This window comes from Acomys russatus, chromosome 10 (assembly GCF_903995435.1).
Source record: "Acomys russatus chromosome 10, mAcoRus1.1, whole genome shotgun sequence".
NCBI lineage: Eukaryota > Metazoa > Chordata > Mammalia > Rodentia > Muridae > Acomys > Acomys russatus.
In genome coordinates, this window is record NC_067146.1 from 33,483,230 (window position 1) to 33,505,186 (window position 21,957).

The 21,957-nt window shown below is 42.8% G+C and overlaps 1 protein-coding gene across 3 annotated transcripts in view; it reads right to left on the minus strand.

Annotated features, from left to right (window-relative positions):
- Positions 1–21,957, minus strand: part of Dync1i1 (dynein cytoplasmic 1 intermediate chain 1) — a 290,402-nt gene that overhangs the window by 52,933 nt on the left and 215,512 nt on the right. For all 3 annotated transcript variants that reach the window (XM_051151961.1, XM_051151960.1, XM_051151959.1), the window contains 4 exons: positions 11,894–12,040; positions 6,868–6,981; positions 4,183–4,316; positions 827–971 (listed from right to left, as the gene is read on the minus strand). In XM_051151961.1, coding sequence (XP_051007918.1) covers positions 827–971; positions 4,183–4,316; positions 6,868–6,981; positions 11,894–12,040 — 540 coding nt within the window. The remainder of the gene's footprint in view (positions 1–826; positions 972–4,182; positions 4,317–6,867; positions 6,982–11,893; positions 12,041–21,957) is intronic.

Sequence of the window (21,957 nt, forward strand, 5' to 3'; positions counted from 1 at the left end):
CTTGTGTGTGCTTGTGTGAAGGGCAGTGGTTGATGCTGGGTGTTTCACCTCTTCCCATTCTCCGTCTTAATATTTTGACAGAGGGGTGCCTGTTGAAGCCAGCGCTTCCCATTTTGTCTGGATTGGCATCTCCCCAGACGTCCTTGGTTTTGCTGACTCCATCTTACAGTTCTTCCAATCCAATCACCAACCACCCACTTCTGTGGCTTCTATCTTTTTAGTGGTTCTGTAGCCATTTTCTTTCCCTTTGTCACAAACTTTCCATCAATGCCACGACTGCTCAGTCTCTAGGCCACTGCATCCTTTTTTCAGGTGGGTTTTGATTATTATTATTATTATTATTTGCTCTCAACGTATAAATGGCATTTGAAGCACAAATAACTTACATCACAATACCCCCATTGAGGAACCCCCAAAGGCTCAAGAAACTAAAATAGACAAAAACCAAACAATCAAATAATGAAACAAACCACACAAACTTTTTTTCCCTATAGCCATGAACGTGTGTAAGTAAGTACTACAGATCACCGAGAGAGTAACAGCAAGACCAGTGTGGGCTTCCATGAGTACAACTAGTAAAGGAGGACTTTGAATTCATCATAAATTAAATAATTTGGTTTTTTAAAAAAAACAATTAACCTGCATTCAAGTATAACTCAAATATTTATAGTAAGTATGGACTGTGAAAAGTCTTGCACAGATGAAGCCCCCCAGTAGCTTGACTGAATGTCACAGCCAGGTACAGCTGGTCTCTGCAGCTCCCCGAGAGGGGAGAAATCCTCTTCCCCTGTGTATTAAGGTACAGTTTCTATTAAAGTCTGCTTACCTTTGTGGTCCACAGTTTGACAGTCCAGTCGAATGATGACGTAACAAACAGATGAGAGAAGTCGATGGGGCCCACTGCCATGTGGCAGTTAATGCCAGTCACTGGTCCTTGGTGACCTTCAAAAACCTCACCGATGCCTGCTTTACTGCAGAGAGGAAACATGCAGCATCTCAGTGGCCTTTGCGAAGCAATGATTGATTAAATATGACAACCCTCGCCTCTTTGTACCCTAAAAGAGTCATATACAAGCAGGAATAAAAACATTTTTCACAGCGATTTTGAGAGGGAGACTTGGATGATTAAGAAATATTAAAATTATAATAACACAGATTTTTATTGTGTATCTATTGTCAGTGGTCTTACAGACGTTGTTACTGTTGGGAAGCTGTTGTAACAAATGTACCTGGGTCTCAGAAGCATTCTTACTCTCTGATGCAATAACTACCGAGATACCCAGACCCTGTTTGAATGTTCCCTAAGGAGCTTTTTGGCGATACAATTCAATACCTCTTTGAAAGAACAGTTGTTCTTAAATTAAGTTGACATGTCTAAAGCATTTAACATCTTACGAAAATCTTTGTTACCTCAAATTAATTCACATGGTATCAATATAACATGGAAAAATGATATGTTCATTTCACTGGAAACTGAAAAGAGATTAGGGATTCATTTTATAAATTCCACAAGAGAAACTATCTTACATTTTTTGGCTGCCAAATGCCAAGTATAAAACAAATACTCTATAAATACTTGTTGAATTAAATAACAAAGGAAGAGAGACAGACTTAGACTCCTTAAAATAAGCACTTGAAAAATACAGATGCACATTTATAAAGTCATTCTTAGATATGGATTATTTAACTAAGCTAGGATTGTTTCTAGCTTTCTTAGTATTTGCATAATAGTCTAAATGCAGTCTTACATAATCCAGAAACTCTTAGAAAATAAATCAATAATATTACATTTTAAAAATCCATATGCATGAGGTTGTAAGCATGACAAACATGTAGGGATTGTGGAATCTCATTGCTTTGTCACTAAAAGCAAAACGTGAATTCAGTGAGTAAAACATTTGGGCCCCGGAGCACGAATAAATGTCAATGTGCTGATTAAAATTTGAGCAAATCATGGCAGAGAATGTTCCATGTAACAAACACTCAAAGATTATGCACAGTACAACTGCTAACAGTGCTTCAAACACATGATCAGCAAAATGTGCTCCTGTGGACATGAATAGCTGAACTTTGGAGTGGCCCCTGGTGAGACTCCACTTGTTCTTAGCAGCATTCTGAAAGGATTTACAGGGTGCAAAGTGAGGACCTTGTTCAATTTGTGAAAGTCGATTTGCACTTATATTAGGTAAAAAATAGAAATCTCCCACCTTTCTCCTGTGGCCTTAAATGATCCATTTAACATTATTACAGAGCCAGTGCTTGCTGCTTTATGACCTGACCAAGATTTGCATTTTATATTTCAGATGTGTGGACCCATGTCAAAGGCAAAACCAAATTTTAGTAAGGACATTTGTGATGTGAGTCATAGGCGTGTTCTTTTGCACAACAATGCATATTTTATTCCAGTTTGCAATGGCCACAGAATAAAAATATCCACCGTTTGGAAGATGATTCACTTAAAAAATATGGAAAAAATATCCAAATGTACACTCTACTTATAAACACCCCACGTGTACACACCCAGATTGTAACTGGATTGGGTCAACCTAAACTCTGTCATGATACACATGCACCCATAGATGCTACATGTTTGATTCACTGGACCCTTTGTGTCCATCAGTGACATTTTATGAGTGTTTCAGGGATCTATATATTTGTTAGTAACACTGCCATCAGGTTCCTGGTGACAAGAGCCAGGTTTAAATGACATCTGTCTACTCTGTGCTTCTAGCAATGCTCCCTATACAGGGCACGGGTGCAGTAAATGTTTGAGCAAATGAATAAATCAATCAGATCTTTTTATGCCTGGTGTCGGGCCTTAGTCAAGTTGGGGCTTAGTCATGTTGGTCATGGACTTGTCTGGCCCGTCTTCACAAGTCATCTTTAAGTCCTGTTAGCAGGGCAAACACTGCCCAATTAGAAACAAAACCAGTAGAAACACCACAGCTTGTGCTATCAGAGTGGAAAAATTCATGTAGCTGGGCTTAAACAATTTGTGATTCCTTGTTAAATCTAAATAGCCCGTGATGAGTTTGAGAGATGAAAATCAATGTGACTGAGAACTATGAAAGTAAAAGAAAAATTAAACGTCAGTGTGAGCACAGGGATCCTTTCGGAAGACGTGAGGCCACCTGTTAAGCCCTAGCGGTGGAATCCTGCTTGCTGTTATAGCTGCTTTTAGAGACATCTGCCAGTCTCCCCTGGTACCTGCACAGCTCTGTGTATATTTCATGTTGCTTTGACCCTGCTGACTTGAAGGGGGAGGGTCTGAGGGTACTTCTTTCATAATTTGGTATTGCCATGTCTTTATTTCTTATTTGTGTTTTCAGTCCTTCACCTAGTGCCAGGTACCGGGGTGGGAAATCAAAGATGGGATGGAAATAGTTTAGCAATAGAAATATGGTCGATAAATGACAGCTTGAAAGAAAATGTGACGGATGCTATTGTGGATGCCTGAAGAAGAGTATATGAAATAATCAGTCTAAAGGCCTCTGGTCCTCTCCTGCTTATTCTACTTCAGTTGTCATGAGGGCTGTTATCATCTTTAGCAACGATCTACTTTTGTGTCAGTCATTACTTTCAGCAAGGACACGACTTCATGAGTACCCAGCACTTCACTGTATTCTTATGATGGTATCTGACGCAGATTGAGTTATTAGCACACACCCCTTGAAAGAATGAATTGACAGAACAAGGTGAAGTCCCATAAGTTGTAATGGAAAGAGTTGGAAAGACTTCAATGTGGAACCGCGCCTGTGTTGTATGTTTAATGCTGGTGGCTTAGGCAAAGAACAGAAATGCTAGATTGAGTGGTAAACAAACAAAAGAACTGACTCATGAAGGCACCTATGACAAGCAATATTTGGGGGTTATTAATCTCTGAAGGCATATGGTTGCAACTTGATGGTATGTGCAAAAAATGAGTCTGGCAAGGGATGGGGAGTGCGATGGTCTCTGAAAAGAAGCCAAACATTTCTCTTCAAGGTGATGTGAAGTGCCCAAAGGCTTATTATTCCCTCAGGCCCCAAACAGATGTGTGCTTTAAGCCAATAGAGACTTGAGATCATGCACTGTGTTTCTTCAGACATCACAATTTTACAGAGCAAGGAGGTTATAATCTATATAATGGTAAGATTTGGGAAAACAAGGACCATGTCATCAGAAAGAGAACAGAAAAGTCACCTTCCATGACGACAAGCTGTGTAGACGGTGCCTTCCTCGCTGCCAACCACGAAGTTGTTGACATCTCCCGTCGGGAAAGCCATTCCCGTAACAGCGACAGGTTTGGACTTATTGTACACCAGTTCCATGCTCTCCTACCAAAACACGGTGTGGTTACATTTCCATCTGTCAACTCCTCACCATGCCAAAGATAGCATGGAAAAATCATTTGGCTAAATCGTCTGTTTGCTTTTCACACAGGGCTACAAAAGACCCCCACTGTGCTAGAAGCCAGACTGCACTGCCCCTGACATCCATGCCGCTTGGTATCTCTGGTTTCAGGCGGGCTGGATTTCATCAGCTTGTGCTGCCGCTTCCCCAGCCTGGCAGAGATGACAGGTGAGAATTTTGAGACTAATGGTGCAGAAACTAAAGATAATACTGTAATGAGTACACTTGTCAGCTCCAGGCTTTAATAAAACACACAATACCCTTGTATTTACAAACATTTTCAAAATCAATTGTTGGTGAGAACACATGTGTGTTCATATCAGATGTACTAAACAAATTTGTCACAGAGAGACTGTGGGTCTTCCATGAACTAAAACCAGGACATTATCACTGAAGTCATAAAACCCAGAATTCAACAGGAAGGAGACCTCACAAAGGGTACCTGCTGTGTATAGGGTCTAAGCACACACAAAAAAATATTTAAATAAGTGCTTAATATAGCATGTGAATCTTTATTATGATAAAATGATTTGTTAAACTGAGAGAGAGTATATCAAAAGACATACATGTGACTGAAGAGATGGCTCAGTGGTGAAGAGCACTGGCTGTTCTTCCAGAGGACCAGGGTTCTATTCTCTGTGCCCACATGGCAGCTCAGAACTGCCTATAACTCCAACTAAAGAGGATTGGATGCCTTTCACATCCGTGGACCCCGAACACATAGACTATACCCACACAGACACACGTGACTTAAAACAAATATCCAAAGAAATATATTCTGCTAAACTAAGCTAAATGACAACAAAGGATTGGTTTCAATAATGCTCCTGATTATGCCCGGCTATTTACACCAAGCAGCCTATTTTGTATGTCTGATGCTCAGCACAGACTGTTCCTGAGGCTGAACAGAAACTCAGATTTTGCTGCACCAATCAACCCAGCTGTTTTGGCCACAGAATCCGTGAACAGGAAATGCTTGCTGACAGGATGCAGTCATACCAACCCCAAGACCCAGTGTAATCCTGACTATTCATGACACCCCCACACTGACAGCATTGTAGCATGCTGTTGAATGGGAGCATGCCTTGAAAGTGACACAGAGCGTAGGAACATCTGATAAAGCTAGTGGCAAGGAAGGAACCATGTTGGTAACTCACTGGGTAGGGGTGAGGTGTGGAGGAGAGGGGCAAGCAACTGCAGGATACCCCACTTGTCTCTGCTGTCCATGAAGACCAGGCCATGAAAAAGTCTGTCTCCAGGCAGAGGCAGGCGTCTGTGGGCACGCTAACACTAATAAAAACAGGCTTGGAGCCCCCACAGCACTGCCTTAACCCAAACAAACACATGTTTAATCAGCAAGATGGGTAATTAAAAATTCCCGAATACAGGGTTTGCTCTGATATCTGTTTATAATCCCCTTGCTTTTAAAAGAAAACAACACATTGCCGAGAGTTTTAAGACAAAACCATAAACTATCTGCACACCACTGCAGACCCACATAAAGACAGGCAAGAGCAGGAAACCTGAATGGTGAGCTGCTTATTAGCATTCTCTCCCATCCCTGAAGTCACATGACGAGCTCAGCCTTAGCAGTCTCTACATCTGTCGAGCCTTAGAGGAAGTTCTTTACAGTTTCCATATGTCCTTATACATCTTGAAACTAGTGCTCTTCAAAAATCGAGCCGGAGACATTCTAGAGCTGTCATTCCGGGGGAGGGAGACAGGAACGGCGAGGCTGAGAATGACCTCCTGGAAAATTTCTATGATTTTTCTCCCATTTCTGCCAGAGACCATCCCAATGACTTCTTCGTGGTTTTCAGTTAGGGGAAGAATGCTACACTTTTTCACGCAAAGACATGTGGAAAGCATGAGTGTGTCTGCATTCATACTTGCACACATGTTCATGTCACATGTGCATGCTCAGATACCTGCCCACCTCCAGCACTCGTCCCTACCCCGGTCCTTTGTTTGGCTTCAGTCGCTGTGATCAGTAGTGGTTTGGAAACACTAGAACCTTTTCATTTTCAACCTCTCACTTATTGAGCAAGGAATGGCAGGAGCCACGCTCACAAACACGCCAGAGAGGAAAACAGGCGGTTGCCTAGGGTACAGGAACAAGCAACAGCTTGGGTTTCTGTTTTGCTGGGATACTTTTCCTTCAAGGCAAGTCCCCAGAAGGGATTGCACTGCTGAGACCCAGCCTCACGTTGCCTCCCAAGGCTGGAGGGTGGGTACAATTCACACCGCAGGCAACTTCTGTAATCGCCATGCTTTAAAATGGATTATTTCATTTCATCTGAAACTGACCTACAGATTAACATATTGCAATAATGACATAATTTGTGGTAGAGGAAATAGGTTTGGCTTCAAGGGCAGGCTGCTGAAACCAGAGCCTTGGGCTTTTAGGAGATGTGTTCCCAAGCAGGCAGGTCTTTGAGACAGAAAACTTTAATGTGTAGATTAAAACAGACACACCTGTGGGGTTGAGAGCATGTCCAGGCTCCAGGAACACAGTTTGCCATCGGTAGAGACAGTGATGAGGTTGTGAGCATTCTGGGTCCCCACAACATTGACACAGTACACAGGATGCTGTAAAGACATCAACATGGTGGGTCAGGGGCTGCTGCAAGGAAGATGATGGCATCTGAGTGTCAAGCACATTACTCTAAGACAAGGGCGACAGAGTGACGTCATCTGGCTAGCACAGGAGCTCCCAGTCATTTGCCATTTATGAGTCTAATTTCTGTAGAAGTTCTGCAGCAACTACTAGCAGTGGAAATACTTACAAAGCATTTGAAGTTTGGTGCAATGCAATAGAATTGAAGGCATTGAGAACAAATGCGTGTTGGTGGGGCAGGAGCAAGCAGGGAGGGGCCTTTGGACTGCACGAGTATCAACTATGCAATATAGCTTCTAAGCTCAATGTGACTGTGAAAGAGACAGTCTTCAGAGACAGAACTGTAGTTCTATGTCTTGGAAGGACTATGTGTTACTAAATCTGGAGCTTAATGTGTTCTAGCCAGTGCTAAGGACTGATACAGGTTCCTGATAGCCAGATACAGGACTGTCTCCCTACATTTTGACTGTATAGTGTAGAAATCTACATGTGATGGTATTGCCATTAATACTCACTAGTTTAATTTGAGGAAGGGTATATTGGTGGTGGAGTTACTGACATAATATATTTAGTGAGAGAGAATTAAGGTTTTCTTTGATGTTATTTCAAAAATCTAAGATAAGAGAATTATTTTTCAGAATACCAGTTGGAATTGTGTGGAGGCTTCGATTTGGCCTCAGCCTTGACAAAGGTTATTTATACATCCAGGCAACTAAGGAAGATGTACCAGTCCTTAGTCACAGCTCTAGAAGCTTATCATGGTCTGTAGAATTCCACACAAGATCAAACCACTTGCAGCTGCTCACTGAATGCTAAATAGAAGGTTAGCATAAGCAGAATCTCACAGCAATTGGGGTTAGATTTCAGGCATCTTAGCCACGAGTGGCCAAACTACAGCTTGCTTGTTGCTTCTCTGAACAGACAGCTGACAGTTTAAGCTGTACTCTCCATGAGTTAGTGTCCATAATACCTAGCCACAACTACAATGAAACAATCTTCAATACTTGGAAACTGGTATTACAGAAAGGATGGTTCCGAGACTATTATTATCATATAAACTTCTGGTCAGAAAGGGCAGCAATAACCGTCAAATGGGGCTGCTTGGCTGCCTCTTCCTAGAAGTCATCCAAGCTCGGCTGCAACACCTTTCTTAAAGGGCAGTCAGTGTTGGCAGTGACTGCTGAGAGTTTTTCCGTCCAGTAGTCCGGGTGAAGAAAGGCTGCAGAGCTCCTTTCATAGTGCATTTGAATCAAAACAACACAACTACTTGAGTTTTTAGATGACTGTTTTGTACCCTCCGCTTTTAATTCCTCTGTCTTCCTTTAAGCTAGCCATCTAATTCCTTCAGTTCTTCCTTGGCTACCCAATTCTCAACATTTTCTTGGTTTTAATATTTTGCCGTTGTTGAATACATTGTCTTTTGATCAGAGTTCCCGAAGAGTAACTAATGCTCTATGGATGATACAGGACTCTCTACCTACATTCTGACTGTAGAGAGTAGAAATCTATGTAGCAATACATTGAAAATAAGCCATTACCATTATCATGAGAGTGCACATGCTTTTTGACCATTCTATCCTCTTCTAGCCATGTTGATGATCAGGCAGTAAGTTCCTATGTCCTTTTCCTGCCATGTTCCTATCGATATTTTTCCACGGAGTGGCATTAGGGGATCCACACAATGGTAAGTATAACCAATGTTCGAAACTAAACATTATTTTGTTCAGGTTTCTAAATACCAGAGGGACTGGATGGGGTGAGACTGTAGCCAACAGTCTTCCTCAGGTCTTTGGTGTTTTGTAACTCAAAGCACTGTGCCATCAAACTTAAGTCATGAGCTACACAGCAGGCCAAGGTCAGTGTGGTGGAGATGAAATGGAAAAACGGATGTAATAGACTTACCTAAAAACATCAGCTTCAGTAAAATTCATGACTACGTGTGAATGACTATTCAGAAAGCTGATATTTTGACTTGATGGCACTGATCTCAGAAGGCACTGTGCTGACTTCAGTTTTTTATTTATTTTTTTATCCCTCTGGGTGAGAAGCATGCTTCATTGTGAACTTGAAGGCTCTTCCCCCCCCCCCCCCCAGAGCCAAATGGAACTTTATTAAACACAGAGACTCAACACATACAACCCTGGCTGCAGTCCATTCAGAAGCCCGAAGGTGCAGGAAGGAGAGCGGACAGGGGAAGAACTGTAGAGCTAAAGGACCGCATGTGCACATCTCTGCTTAACAGGGAGAAAGAGACCAAACCTCTACTTAATGGCAAAGGGAAAAACAAGCAACAGTATAGCTCATTTTTCCCATAGCAATGCCAGATCGTTTTTATTTATTTTAGGGATAAACATACTGTGTGGCAGAAGGATTTTGTTTTAACTATGATTTTCTGTTGTCCCAAATACATATGCGCGGTGAGTGTGAAAGGGAACTAACACGTGATCTAAAGAAGACACCCGCTCTCCCCCTTCCTTGATCCTGGTACTAATCAGCCAGGCAATGAAAGACAAACACAAAACAAATTGTACACACTGAGCTATGGATTAGACAAAACACAGCAGGGGAAAGAAGACTTTTGTTTGTGTTTTATTTTCTTCTCCTGTCTCTTTTTAATTAATTAACTTACTTACTTACTTTATATCCCAGCCATTGTCCTCTTCCTCCTCTCCTCCAAGTCTCACTCTTCCTGCTCTCTTCCACTTCCCTATTCCTCAGAAAAGGAGAGCCCCACTACCCACCCACCCCAGCTCACCAAGTCCCATCAGGATTGAGTTTGTCCTCTTCCCCTGTGGCCTGGCAAGGCAGTCCCATCAGGGGGAAGTGATCAAAAAGCAGGCAACAGAGTCCATGTCAAAGACATTCCCTGATACCCTTACTAGGGGACCCACATGAAGCCTGAGCTGCCCATTGGCTACATCTATGTAGAGGGCTTAGGTATAGTCCATGCATGGTCCTTGGTTGGTGCTTCATACTCCATAGGCGCCTCTGGGCCCTGGTTAGTTGGCTCTTTGGTCTTTTTTGTGGAGCCCTTGTTGGCTCTAAGTCCTTTTATCCTTCATCCCTCTTTCTCGCTAGACTCCCTATGCTTCACTCAGTGTTTGGCTGTGAGTCTCCCCATCTGTTTCAAACCACTGCTGGGTGGAGCCTCTCAGAGGACAGCTATGCTAGGCTCCTATCTGCAAGCATAACAGAGTATTGTTAATAGTGTCAGGGGTTGCCTCTAACAGAGCTAATGTCACTCAGCTTGATACTAGCAGTATTTTAGTCATGGTGGCCACATTGCTCATTCCTTGGAGAAGAAACGATAAGTCTTTCTGAATTCGGAACTGGCCCACCCCAAAGCTTTTTGCTAAATCTTGTAACAGTTGGATTTATAACTTTCGAAAAACTTGGAAGCTTGTTCATAAATGCACCAGACATCCACAGAGAGCCAAGGGATGGTTTTGTGCTACTTGAGGAGACATCTGCACTGGGCTGGTCTTCTCCTGGGCCACACGATTTTCTGTTATTAGTTGGGAGAAATGGGGTAGGCAAGACCAATTTCCCAAGATTCAAAAGAACCCTTTTTACCTGCATGAGTCTTTGGCCCCAGTCAATCAAAATTAGGACTGAGCTGTTATTTGCCATTTCCCATCGTCAAACTTAAGTAGAGCAGGAGAATTCCTGTCCATCTCATCTCAGCTAAGCGGCCAGCCACCCATTTTCTAACCTGGAATGGTTTTACGGCCAGTAGATGAAACAATGCAGCCACCGCATTAAGGAAATCAGATACAATGCTGGGGCTGTATCCTTGGACATAATTTGGGCATTTCAGAGAAGGACCATCAGCTACCCTGAACATCAAGGTAGTGGCGATTGATGGAGACATGCCTGTCTCCTCATCCCTTCAAACAATTGCTCTTCACACCTGTCATTCTCTTAAAGGAAATGACAGAGCAGTTGTCTTGTAAGAACACTATGCTGAACCTCTTCCACTAAATTATGGGTAATGGTTTTGAGATGTTGACTTTTAACCCTGAGGATTATACTGTCACTGTAGACTTCATGTTGAGACACTACACATTCCAGAATTTAAAGTCATAGTACATTTCCAATTGCAAATGGAAAAAGCATGTTGGCAACTGTCCCGTATACTATCACTAGCCATGGTACTTACTCTCTGTGGTCTACTTGAAAATATGTTTGCATCTTAAAATACCAATGGGAAGAGATTCTTTTGGAAGATAATTATAGGAAACCTTCATGGATGGCCTCTGGAACATCAAAGGAGACCTTCCTATGTGCTAGAACTTGAAGACTGTGAAGATTATTAATATGTTTCTCAAAAGTTAGTGCCCTTTATGTTTATTTATTTATTTGTTTGTTTTGAGACAGGGTTTCTCTGTGTAGGCCTAGCTGTTGTGGAATTCAGTATGTAGACCAGGCTGATCTCGAACTCAGAGACTGATCTGCCTCTTCTGACAGAGTGCTAGGGTTAAAGGCATGCACCACTATTGCCAGGCAAGTGCTTTTCCTTAGGTACTCCTGGCTGACTTAGAGCTCAATATGTAGGCCAGGCTGGTCCAGATCTCAAAGAGATCAACCTGCTTGTGCCTCCTAAGTATAAAGTGATGCTTTTTTTAAGCCCACTTTTTTTTTTTTGAAACAGGTAGTACAGACTGCCCTCAAACTTGCAATTCCCCTACGTTAGCTTCTAGAGTGCTGAGTTGGACGCATGCAGCAGCACGTTTTATCTACTATGTACAAAGCCATATTTTAGTCACTTAGGAACTCAGTCCTTATGAATTAGTTGCTTCTACCTCAGCCACACTGTCGGCCTCTGAGCTGCTTCCTCTCTCAGGGCGTGGGGAGCTGGAGAGATACGGTAGAACCTTGACTTACTGTATGTGCAGCAGCCGACAAGGGGGTCCTCTGGACCGGGGTCCTTCGATGACTGCGATTGTCCCAGAGAACAATCTGGCCTGAATAGGTGCCACCAACCACCAAATTAGGATGAAAACGGGCAAAGCAGACTGACATCACAGAGGACTGTGTGGGAGAAGGAGAGAAACACAGCGAATGGTCACTGAACTGTCTCTGTTTTCTTCTTGGACAGAAAGTAGCTCCTCAGACCCGTTCAATCCCGCCTAGAGGGCATAAAGGAATGTTAATTTGAATTGTAAAATACATAGTAGGACATTTTATACACCAACACAGGGTCTTTTAAAGGTCAGCCAATGGCTTTCCTCTTTGAAATCTGAATTTGAAGTCTTGGCTATGTTGTCGAATAGGCATAAAACCTATCTTAAATACATCATTGTTTTGTGGTCTCTAACGCTTGCCTTATGGACATTTCCCATCTCTTGAATAAAATTGTGACAGAAACAATATTAATTCCCCACCCAGGCCCTGGCCAAAGCACTTCTTTACTCTGAATGCGGCACAGAGACAAAGTAATTCTAGCTTCAATAATTTTAACATGTTTATTTTAGTTTATTGATTTATTTTTGACATAATGTAGGCTTCTAGGAAGTATCCTGACCTCAGACAGAGCCAACCTGCTCCTCCCAAAGTTCCCTCACCTCCATGGACATCCTCCACGGCCTTTTCCTGCCCACTTCAGACACATTTTAATGTCCTTTGCCTAGTTTAACAAGCAGTCAGAAACAGACCTCAATCCAACCTGACCATGCTCTGTCATAATGTCACAGTGTGGCTTCTGAAATTCCACAAAAGACTACTTGGCACTGCAGCTCATGTGAAACAAGTTAGTTGAGGCACTTAAAGGCAGACAAGTCCTACATCTGCGGCATTCCTTTTGAGTCCTGAAGCACTTTCCATATTGCATTTATAAGCTGGAGTAGTGTTTTCAATAAACACATTTCACTCCTCCAATTAAACTCAATGAACAGTTGCGGAGAACTTACTAAGTATAAGGAAGGCATTATACCAAGACTGATGTAAATAAAGGCACAGTGAATGGTCTCAACAGATGTGAGCTCCACTTAAGGGAATGGAAGGAACATGGGTTCAGATGAGCAGAGCAACTGCTAGTGGAGGCAGTGCCTTCATGTAGAGTAGGGAACGGTGCCCTGGCATAGACACCACCATGAGGGCAGTAGCATGCCTTTGCAAATAAAGAGGAAGATGGAATTTACTTATCTGTTGTGTCTTGGGTGAATCATCCTGGCGCAGGATACAGTTTATATGCTAAAGAAGTAGCCATGATTGTAACACAGGATCCCATTAAACCATAGAGGGGTGTGTGTGTGTGTGTGTGTGTGTGTGTGTATGTGTGTGTGGTGTATGGATTGTAGGGAGTGCTGGAGGTATGGTGGTGTGTATATGTGTGTATCTTTGTGTGTGTGGTGTGTATTGGGTAGGGACTGTATTGGGTGGGGGAGTACAGTGTGTATGTCTGGTATGTGTGGTATGTGGTGTGAGGTGGTGTGTGTGTGTGTGTGTGTGTGTGTGTGTGTGTGTGTGTGTGTGTGTGTGTGAAGCAGCTGAAGGTCCATGGAAGATTAAACTTAGTTAGATGAAAGTGGTGGTTTGGAAAAAGCAAGGTACTTGTAAAGGGGATGTACTAGTCTTAGTGAAATTGAGGAGGTATGGAAAAAAACACATTTCAGAGAGATGAGATAACAAGGGAATAAGGGTGAACTGAAGATTGCTGACCAATCTGCTACCTGACTAGGCTGCAAGAGGCAATGGAAGAAGCACAGATTTTTGAGGACTCAAGCATCAAAATGTTATAGCTGATAAGCAAACAGAATAGTGATCAAGGGAGAGATGTGACTTGTTTCTGACAGCAAAGCATCCTTCCTTCCTAATTTTCTTCTTTCATATTCTCTCTCGGTCTCCCTGTCTCTGTCTCTCTCTCTCTCTTCTTTCTTTCCCTCTGTACCTCTCCCTTCCTATCTTTATCTCTTTCTTTCTTTTTCTTTTTTCTTTTTGTATTTTGTGTTGTCCTGAAACTTGCTATTAAGTCCAGAGTGGCCTTGAACTCACAGAGATCTGTGTGTCTTTGCCTCCCAAGTACTGGGATTAAAGGCATGTAACACTATGTCCTGCACAAACTGTCCATTTTTTAATAAGAACAAAAATAAAAACAGGTCTGTGGTACACTTATGACTCCTTAGTCAGAAAGCATCTCAGATCCTTGGAGGCAGAAAAATGTAGGCTATATTTCAATGTCATGTTTTCCTAGTTCGAATGATTTTCAGTTCCAATTCCTTGAACACAATTCGACAGAGAACATGCCCCTGCTCCAATCTGGTTTTCATAAAGTCCAAGAATAACTCTCAATAATGACGCTGAATTAAAGAAAAAGAGCATAATGCCGGTCAGCTTCTTGTTTTACACATCCCACAGAAATGATTCTTAGTTTTCAATTGATGAAATTCTTATGTTCCTTGAGCTGTGTTGGAAACTTTAAAAAAAAAAAAAAAAAAAAAAAAAAAAAAAAAAAAAGCTTCAGAGAGTCTCACAATCATCCAGGTGATATCACCACTTGAATTTACCAAACCCCAAATCAATACGGATAAAGGAATGTCATTCAATTGGAAAAACCCGGAATTCAACCACTTGATTGCTTCCATGGTTCAGTTAAGACCCAGCAAATTCTCCTGCAAATCTCACACAGTTTGTTTGCTGGGATGCTCTGGAGGAGAACAAACAGTAGGAGGTATTTACGAGACTGACAGACAGAGCTAACCATGACTTAGAACCCATTCTAATCGCCACTTGTCCATTCATTCACTGGTCCCATTTTCCTTCCTTCCTTCCTTCCTTCCTTCCTTCCTTCCTTCCTTCCTTCCTTCCTTCCTTCCTTCATCAAACAATTAGGACTGAGGTCTGCTAAGTCATTTCCCAGTGCCATAAATCCCCATCTGGGATCCAGAGTTCTATTCAACTTCAGCGAACAGTCAACATGCGATTTTTATGATATCATCAAGAGGAATAAAAGCACACATAGTTATTTTCATCTGGTATTTAGAAAATGAGATATAGTTATGTTAATCAGGTTTTCTCCTATTTTAAGCACATTGCATCAATTATAACACATTTGCATCATGTGATGATTTACATAAACGCACATTCTACCAATGTTCTATCGTCTCTGTGCATCCATCTTTATCTACATTATCATAACGCTATGTACAAAAAGTTCAGCAAACGTCTCCAGGGTTTGCCACATATTATCATCCGTATGGAAACACTGAGGCAGTGTGATGTTAATGGCTTACATGCGAAGTTTAGTTAGAATTCAGTCATTTCTTGAGCAGTTCTTAAATCCACCGGTGTTTGATGTGATGATGACAAACATTTGCATGACTGGCTTAAATATTAAACCTTTTCATCCGAAAGCTTAGACTCTTTTCCCAGCCCTGGCAGCAAGAGTTCTTCAGATTTGGGGATTTTGCATCAACCACTTCATGGGAGGCTGGGGGTGGCCTTAGAACAGTCTGCATCCCTCTGATGCTCACACAGCTAGTGACTTAACTGCTGTTGCTGCCAGGGCTGTCATGGAATTTACTAACTGCCAGTGAAAAGCACAAATGGTGATAGCATCCTCCCACTTACTGCTGTCAGGTAAAAAGCAGGACAAGGAAAGGGACTTGACAAGTCTAAAAAAAGAAGGGTTATTTTATTTATTTATTTATGATTTACATTTATTTATTTATTTTTGCCCTCCTTGTTGTTAGCAGCATATTTTCCAAAGACGAATTAGTGTAGAAAGCTTTTTATTTAATATTAATGTTACTTTAAAATCCACCAGTTTCCTAGGCACAAAATTGTGTTAGCTTAGTTATTTAACATTGTATTTGGGCATTGTTAAACTAAGATTAAGAAAATTTAGGGAAGAAAGATTAATTGAGAGAAAGATTAATGTTTTCTTTATTCTTCAGGACTTTGTAAGAATAGACATGGGACAGGACCCAATGGTATATTCTTGTAATCCCACCCACGGGAAGGAGAGGCAGGAGAACCAGGAGTTTAAGGCTAGCCTGGGTTACATCATCAGAGCTCTTCACAAACAAAGAAATCAAACACATGTGGGTATCAAAATCCTTACATTTAAAAATTGTACTTACTGCATCTCATTCCTTAAACCGTTGGGACTTTTACTTTGAAAAAAATATGGATAGCCTTTACCAGTTCTGATAATGCAGTTGCCCTCAGAGAGGAGTCATGAAGGTGGGAGAACTTTTGGACAACGGTAACTGTTTCATCAAAGTAAATGTTCCTGGCACTCCAGCCGAACCCTGGCTTTACAAAGCCCATGATTTCCTTGATGTAGCCATGTTGTTGGTTAAATCAGAGGCCTGGAAATATGATAAGCCTATATGTTAAAAGCTTGATGTAAAACTGGTGACCCTGAATGTATTCCACACAGAGGCAGTGCTACAGGGCAGTGCTTCCCAACAGGACACACATCACATCTTATTTATTTGAAGAGCACAGTTTTCCCCAGATCAGAAAAGGGAGCATCCCAACACTGTGTGAGGAGCAAGGCACCTCCATTGACAAATGTTGGTTTTTTTTCCCAATACACTTGCCCAGAGACTATTGAAGAAATGCCTTATTTTTCAGCCAGAATAAGGCTGCCTGGGTATAGCCATCTCTCTGCAAATCAAACCTCCTTATCACTTATATTGTCACATGCCTCCCAACTGATGCCCCCACTAGAGAGGGTTACACATCCTCACCTTCTGTTTCCAGGGAACTGCTTGTTTTGCCCCATTCACGGGGGGGGGGGGGGGACTGCAAGGGGCTGAGACTCCACTTTAAGCATTTCCCACTGCATTCAATTGAGTCAGCCCAAACTCTTCTTTAAGTGGCTGTGGAGGCTGTTTTACATTTTGTAGAGTTAATCTAGGCCAGCTTAGGGATCAGACTCCCCCTTAACCACAGACCCATAGAGTGAGGGCGAACAGCCTTTGGTCACTGCTCTCTGGGAAGCTTGCCCCCTAGGTTCACATTTGATCTGGTTCCCTGTGTCCTTCTGTGGGTGGCAGTCTGCCCACTGCCTAGCCACTGTGCCTGGGTGGGAGGGATAGGAGGTCCTGCATTCAAAAGCCTCTCCTATTTCAAGTACCATCTCTTCTGGGGGAGAGGCCGGTCCCCAGGGATGGAATGGCCATATTGCTGCCAGATGCTTTCTAATGGTGGCTGACATTTTATTTGCCTTAAAGTAAATGCTTAACTGCCAGAAGGCTGTGAGGCAGACAGATCGGATCCTTCTGGCTACCACTGAACTGGGGTGCATTTCTGCAACTACCTAGAAAAATCACAGGGTTATTTCTTTTGTTAGCGGAAACACATGTAAGTAGAGAAGGTGGCTACCCAATGCTCACGTGTGGAAGGTGTGAAGGCGATGAAGGCCCCAGGAGACATGAATTGACACTCACATTGCGATGGAGGGAAAGGGACCTTCACCCCCATTCCTGTCCTCCCTCACTTTCTCTGACAATCTATCCTGGCATGTGCACTCCATTATTCCGAACTCTAAGAGAAGCAACCATGTACACAAAGCTGTCACTTGATTGGTACTGAGATCTGCCTGGCAGACGTTGAATTAGTTGGCCCGTTACTTCTCCTCTTGGTTTGCACTAAAAAAAAAAAAAAAAAGACAGAAAGAAAATAAAGTAAAGCAGCTTCAAAACTTCGTTGGGATTGGCATGCCTTTCACTTGCGAGTACACAGCAGGGACACTGCCGTGACCATACACAAAGCAGGAGGTGATCTGTAAGTGCTCACTGGAATGTGGAGAAGATGGAATGCTTCTTACACTGCCAGTGGGAGCACAATGGGGCAGCTCCTATGCAAACTGGCCTAGCGGCTCCTCAGAAGATGGGACAGTTACTGTATGACCCTGCAATTCTACTGCAAGGGAACACCCAGGACCGCTGAACACAGATGTTGACATGAACACCTATGCACTAATGTTCATATCGGCACCGCTTCTCGCAGAATAAAAGCAGAAACAGCTGAAATGCCCATCCACTGGGGAGAGGGATAAGCCCTTGCGACTGTTCAGCAATAAAACGGCATGAAGCACTGTGCGGGCTGTAATAAGGATGAGCGTTGAGAGCCTTATTGATGTGAGAACTGAGCCAAACAAGCTACACGTCGTTGGAAATGTGTTAAAAAGGCACAAAGCTGTGCATGGTAAGTGTGGATGTATGGTGTATTAGCCAGGGTCCCCCAGAGGAGCAAAACCAATGCAATGAATGCACAGATGTGCATATATGGACTCTAAGTCACGCAACATAGTAACAACAGTTACAATCCTATCCAAGAGGTTAAGAACCTGGTTGTTAACTCAGTCCTGGAAGCCTCAGCAGTTAGTCTCACTGCAGCTGTCTTCTCTCATTTGGGGTGTGAGAGTGTGTAACTGTCAATAGTTACTCAGTTCATGAGGTAGGGTGCCCCAGTAGTCCCAAGCTGGCCCCCAAAGCCTGAAAGCTTTCTGGACAGCAGTTGTTCCCTAGAACACAATGGAAGACAAGAAATGGTGGTTTGAGGGCACCACCACCATCATATCATTATCATCACCACCACTACCATCACCATCATCATACCATCATCATGATCATCATCATCACCATCATGATCATGATTATCATCATCAGCATCAGCAGCAGCAGCAGCAGCAGCAGCATCATCATCATCATCATCATCATCAGCAGCAGCAGCAGCAGCAACAATGGGACAAATCCACTCCTGGCAAAAAGGCAGGCCAAGAAGGAAAGGCGAGAAGATGTTCCTCCCTTTGCTCCCCTGTTCTCCTCTGAGCTGCTCCCAGGAGGTGCTGCCCACAATTGGAGCTGGTCTTCCCACATCAACCAAGGCAATTGGTGTGCTTCTTCAGGTGAGGCTACCTAGTAATTTGTGGTGAGTTGACATCAAACCCAGTTGTGATGCATAGGATGTGAAATACGAATTATTTTTTAAGAGTGCAGACATATCTCCAACTTTGTGGACTTGTGAGCCTCCTCATATCTGGAGTGAACATCTGGGTTGCTGTAATTGCTATTTGCTCAGGTAACTATTCATTGCCCCTGACATTTTTTTTCTGAGCTTCAACTCCAGTTTCCATGCCCAAAGAGGCACTTGGCATTGAAAGGAGGATTAGCAGACTTCTAGGTTCAAGGTCTGAGTGTGGCCCAGCATCCGTGTGGGAGATGGGCATCCCCTTGCAGAATGTAGGCTGGTTCCTCTGATACTTCTCTTATGGGAATACACATCATTAAAACTTGACCCATCTGAGGAGTCTACACGCCCCCAAGAGAGTGCCACCACTTCATTTCTTTTAGCGTTGTTAGTTTTTTTTTTTTTTTTTTTTTATGTCCCTCGTCGCTTCACTTCTTCTCTGTAATCATCGCATCCTAGACCGTGATAGTGACAGAGTCCTAGGACATCATCAGGCCTGGCTTCTCTTTGACTGTTCACGAAGACAGGGCATGGGCTGAGTTTTCTCATTCCCTGTCAGGCAAGCTTATACACATTGCCTTCACCATATGTTGCATAACTGTGTGCTTGGGGGGCATCCAGAGGCCTTGAGAACTTGTTAAGTTTTAAGCAGCTCTCAGACATAACTAGACCAGCCCTGTCAAGTGGCTATTTTGCCTTTGTGTTTCCAGCTAAGGAAACTTAGGATCCCGAAAGTGTAGGCACTGACCTATGATTGAACAAATCGAAAAAGTGACAACCATAGCCTGGAAGCTTCAAAGCCAGCACATGAGGGAGGTCAACTGTCAGGACTGAATGCTGGTACCCCTTCATTTCTGGGGCACACCATCTCTCATGCCGTGTGCCACACTTCTGATTTCCTCACTTCCACGAGTCTGGAGTCACAGTAAATCTTGAACTTCCCCACATGACAGAGAGGCCTGATGGACCCCCTGTCTGCCACAGTGGCCTTGGCAGTGAGTCCCTGACCCCTTGACTGCTCTGTTTCAGCTGGTCCTATCAAGAGTGCTGCCCTCCTCACTCAGCTCCCAGCCTATCTGTTGTGACAGGTGACAACTGAGGTAATTAGTACCAATCGTGGTGGTATTTACCATGAGGTGGATATTCCTGCTGAGAACTGATTGAGGCCAATTAATCTTTTCATGAGAGTCTACTGAACAGCTTGCCACCGCTGGGACACCAATAGGGCTACTCCTGACAAGATCTGTGTTTACTGCCACTGTTTTGGGAGAAATTTTTTTGTTTTTATCTTGCTATTGTACAACCTAACCCAAAATGCCATTAAAATCCAAAAAACTCTTTATGTGACTAGCTCTTCAAATTAAATAAATTGTTATTGATTGTTATGAAAAAAATCCCAGTGCCCCTGTGTTTTTTAACAAACATAGAATTATTCTTATTTAAAAGCTTCCACATAGCAGCTGGGGAAAAAAAATCAAGAAATACAAAATAAAATTCATATATCTTTTAATTTTACAGTAGGGTCATTTTGAGACAGATACATTTTAAGCAAAATGATCACATTCTTCAAGTTGAAAAAAATGGTTTGTGTCTTTAAAAGTTTATTCATTAAATATGAATGGAACATTTGAGGAACATTCTGTATGTATATGAACGCAGAGAGCCTTGGAAGCTGAAACACCCAAAAGTTCAAGGTTAAAGTAAATCTACACACACACACGCACACACACACACACACACACACACACACACACGCACACATGCATGCACACACACGCACGCACACACACGCACACACGCACGCACGCACGCACGCACGCACACACACACACACGCACACGCACATACACACACATGCACACACACACACACACGCGCGCGCACGCGCACACACACACACACACACACACACACGCACACACGCACACACACACGCACACAGGGGAGAGAGAGAGATTTTTGAGATTTGAGATTCTTGCTGAAAACTACCCAGCAAGGCCAAGAACCTCAGTAGGGCCAGGCGTGGTAGCGCACACCTTTAATCCCAGCACTTGGGAGGCAGAGGCAGGTGGATTGCTGTGAGTTTAAGTCTGGCCTGGTCTACAAAGCAAGTCCAAGACAGCCAAGGCTACACAGAGAAACCCTGTCTGGAAAAACCAAAAAAAAAAAAAAAGAACTGTAGTTGAGAGTTGGTAACCATGCAGTCTCTCTCAGTGTCTGCCTATGCCATCCACCACAAGAGTATCAGAGGTGTGTGTGAGGCTTGTGTGAGGTGTCATGATGTCAGTGAGCTGACATGTCACCTGCAGAATGGCTGCAGAGCTTCTATTTCCTACTTGGTAAAGGCCAAATTTGTTTCCATTACAAAATTAGGTTGTAGAAGAAAACGTGGCTCTCACCCCTCCTATTCGGCCCTCGCAGTGAGTAATCAGGGCAACTTTTTCAAAAGCATTTTTTAAATAATAGATTTAATTTCTAATAGGAAAGGTGTGAAGTCAGTTTCCATAAACTCAATGCCGTTTTCCTATTGTGACCATCTTCTTGTTATTGTAGCATGCAGAGAATTTGTCAGAGCCAAGGAAGCCATACTTACGCTCCTACTAACTACAGCCTTTAAGTCATCAGGATGGTCTCAGCTTTTACATCCAGTCCCCTTTTTCTGCTCTAGGACCGTTAGGGTTTTCAATATTGAGCTCAGCTGGTGAAAACTTTAACACTAGCATCTATCTATCTATCTATCTATCTATCTATCTATCTATCTATCTAGGAATCTGCCTATCTATGACCATATCGCAAATTCACTTTTTAAATATATTTATTCTGGTATATTTTATTATGGAAAAAATAGATAGGAGTATGCCATCATATCTGACAATAATGCCTCATGGAACATTCTCAGGTCAAAGAAGCTTTTGATTGTGCTTTTGGCATAATTGCAACACAAGTTACTAAATCAAGACTGGAATAGACATGAGGTACAAATGCAGAGTTACATGGCTGGGCAGTGGTGGTGCATGCTTTTAATG